Genomic DNA, 3461 nt, shown 5'->3' with positions numbered 1-3461 from the left:
TATATCATAATATTATATACACATTCAATTCTTGATTTTATTTATGCATGTAATATGTGAGCTTATAATTGAAAACAACTTAAATAGTATCAAAATTAATTAGGGAAGAGTGCAAAATGGTTGCATAAGCATATATCAATATATTCAAAACAGTGTTTGCAGAAATAGGTCAATTTACTACCAGTTAAACTGGGAAAGTATATATATATGTTGATAATGATAAAGTTCTTTGTAAATGAAATGCCACAATGACAAAGAGATTAAAGAATGTTTTCCAAAATACTCCAGAGAGAATCCATTAATCCCTCGCAAATCATGACAGACAAAGGCAAATCAGCCTGTATTTGGGATTAAATACTGGATGTCACCAGATTACAAGGAGATCTACTGGGAACATTAATTCTTCCTAATAAAACCCTCATTATACATAACGGGGTGTGCTGGGAATAAGGGTGTTTATGGAAATTGGCAATTAGGTATACATAATGTATTACATTAGCACTCAGTGTGCTGCTTGAGCCATGGGGCACTATTTGTCCAATTCCTTCAAGAGTTTAATAACTAATAATAAATGAATAGTCTTCCCAATCAATTCTGATTTAAAAAAAATACTTTTCTCGAAGATTATTAAGCTAAAGATTCTCATGACCACTAGGCGCTATGGTAAAGAGGTAATTTCTCACATTGCAGTTTTTAAGTAGAAAATAATGTGAGTCTTATCATCTAATCATAGATTCAAAAGGAAATTATTCTCCCCTGCTGCACAAGTATAAGAAAGAATAATCAACTTCCAAAAACACTGTATGTAGTACTGGCGTATTTTACACCACTGAACTCCAGGCAAACAGCTATATCCATATTTAAAATATATATATATGAGTTGTTTTACCCACTGAAGGATTTGTATTCCTGCCCCTACAGTCCTGACATTTGCCCAGCATAGCTGGGCTGGACACCTGAACCTCTTCCACTGCATTAAACTAATACAGAATAGTCAACTCCATGCCTGCAGACTGGGAGAGGACAATAAAGAAGTAGTGACAGCTTGATAAGCTCAGCAGACTGCTCTTTCCTCCTGCCAACATTGTCCTTGTAACTACATTTGCATGCAGCTCACCTGAATGCCTCCTGGTGATGCAAGAGATTACAAGAGGCTAAGATCAAGTTATATTCAGATATATTCACTAGCTGCATTTAGGACCATTCACACCAGATGCGTTAGGCTGGGCAACTCTGCCCAGCGCAGTCCTAAAGCATAGACAAGACAAAGTCCCTTGCTTACAATGAAGGTTTGGTGGTGTGTGCTGAAAAATGTACTACATGCAGTACTTTTTTCTATTGCAAGCATGTTGCAACACAGTATACCACATAGGAATGAACTGCAGTGAATAGAGCTGAATGAATTGTCAATAATGTTCCAAATGAATATCAGATAGTCACCAGCACACATGCAACATATCATCAATCCTGTTACGTTTTATTGAATCACTGTCACCGTATGTCCTACATAGCCAATGTTTTGGGGTCACACAGGGTCCTTTTCTCAGGGCGACAGTGATAGAAAAGGGATAAATACAAAAGTAAAAGGATTGATGATACAGCACATTGCGTGTGTGCTGCTCATTATCTGACATTCATTTGGAACTTCACACGGCACCATCCATGTTGTTGCTGCAAGCACCACCATCTTGGAAGGATGCAAGGCTGTATCGAGTGCAGGTGACTCATGGTACTATTGTCATTAATGTTTACACCAAAGTTTGAAAAAAGGTTACAGTGTGATGAGTTTCTTTCATCACATCGGCAATGCTCTTGATGCATTGTACACCATCGGTTACTGTCTAATGCTGCTGGTGGTGCCCTTAAAGGAGAACTATGGGGTTAAGGCTTTCCCCATAGTTCTCCTTAGGGTAATGGGAGGACACAAACTAGCATCCTCCCATCACCCTAGGCTCAGTATACCGCTAGCTACAGCTCGCGGTATATTGGGACACCACAGTATACCGCGAGCTACTGCTCGCAGTATACGAGACGCCGCAGCTGAAGCGGATCCCGACTATCTAGAGGCAGAGCCAGCTGTACCTGCCCCCTCCCCCGTCCGATCCGCCAGTCAGCGCTTGTGGAGCGGGGAGGGGGGGATACCCCCCTCCCCTTTCACGGCAGAGAGCTCTGACAGGATCGAGAGGTGAGCAGGCGCCACTATGTGTTCACTCACCTCCCGATCTACTGAGCCGACCTGTGATAGCCTCATTGTCACAGGTCGGCTAGAACTGTGAGGTGAGTGAAAAGCACTCACCTCATAGTTCTCCTTTAAGAACCCAGCTAGAACTTTGTGTTTTGGATAAGGTGGGGGAATGGTTAGAACCTCTGTCAAGGTATTATTATTGTCTGCAGTCCTGTTGGGGATGTTTCCCTTACGTCCTGTCTTGTGAACACAACTGTACGTGAAAGGAGAGGGTAAGTTCTCCATCTGATAGATGGGTATGAACTGGGAGTTTTGCATGCATTGAGACTTTTTCTCCTGTTCCAGGGACAATTATCAATGGTTGAACTACCTCTTACTTTCTATCCTGATGGCAATTTTCAGCAAGAGGAGAATTAAGGGCAAATCTGCTCAAAAAACCTAGAAGAATGTTTAATTTTTCCACACTCTTCCATTAAAAATAAAACATTTTCATTCTGGAGTTTCATATAGAGAATATAGTATTTAACAATTCACATCTGTCCCTGCCGCAGTCCAATAACCTTCTGCAACCATACAAACACACACCAGAGCTAATTTGAACAACAGCCAATTACCCAAGCAGTAATTTGTAATTTTTTTTTACTGTGAGACAAAAACAGATCAGAGACTATGTGCTCTATATTGTATAGTGGAGGTGTTGACCTCTAAGTTCTAAGTCAGTGGACCCTGACTTTTGTGAACCCAAAGTTAATAATACTGTTGCTGCTTCTAGCAACCAGACTGATATTTAATAATTACATATAGTCAGAACTACAACTGCTGGGCATATGATCTATGGTAGAACTTTTACTCTATGACATAAAAGAAAACCAAGTTAGGAAGAAGAGGGCTTGCCTTCAGTGCTGGTCTCCAACTCTATTTCACCACCATATATTCCTTGTCCACCAACCGTGTGAGCCCGGACTCTGAAAACATAGGTGGTCCCAGGTTTTAAACCATCCACAGTCATAAACGTAGATTTGGTTTTCAAGATTGTGTAATTCTGGTCCTTGTGATTCTGGGGGGAAAAAAATATAAACAACCTGACAATTAAGATTGATCAGTGTGAGCAGAGATTATGGTTTGAATCACGGCTTGAGTTAGCTTGCTTGGCATGTAATGAGTCTATCTCATATATTAGTTTCACCTTTTAAGTTGCATTAGTGAAATAAATTAACTTTGCACGATATTCTAATTATTCGAGTTTCACCTGTGTGTATATATATATATATATATA

The 3461-nt window shown here is 40.0% G+C and overlaps 1 protein-coding gene across 1 annotated transcript in view; it reads right to left on the bottom strand.

Moving 5' to 3' along the window:
- The window catches only part of LOC108795983 (ephrin type-A receptor 3-like), a 187364-nt gene that overhangs the window by 89313 nt on the left and 94590 nt on the right, over positions 1-3461 (bottom strand). The window contains exon 8 of the mRNA XM_018567347.1: positions 3080-3242. Within this exon, the coding sequence (XP_018422849.1) occupies positions 3080-3242 (163 nt within the window). The remainder of the gene's footprint in view (positions 1-3079; positions 3243-3461) is intronic.

This window comes from Nanorana parkeri, unplaced genomic scaffold (assembly GCF_000935625.1).
Source record: "Nanorana parkeri isolate BGI_ZX_2015 unplaced genomic scaffold, ASM93562v1 scaffold1033, whole genome shotgun sequence".
Lineage (NCBI taxonomy): Eukaryota > Metazoa > Chordata > Amphibia > Anura > Dicroglossidae > Nanorana > Nanorana parkeri.
The sequence above is the reverse complement of the archived record's forward strand: the minus strand, read 5'-3'. Positions and strand labels throughout refer to the sequence as shown.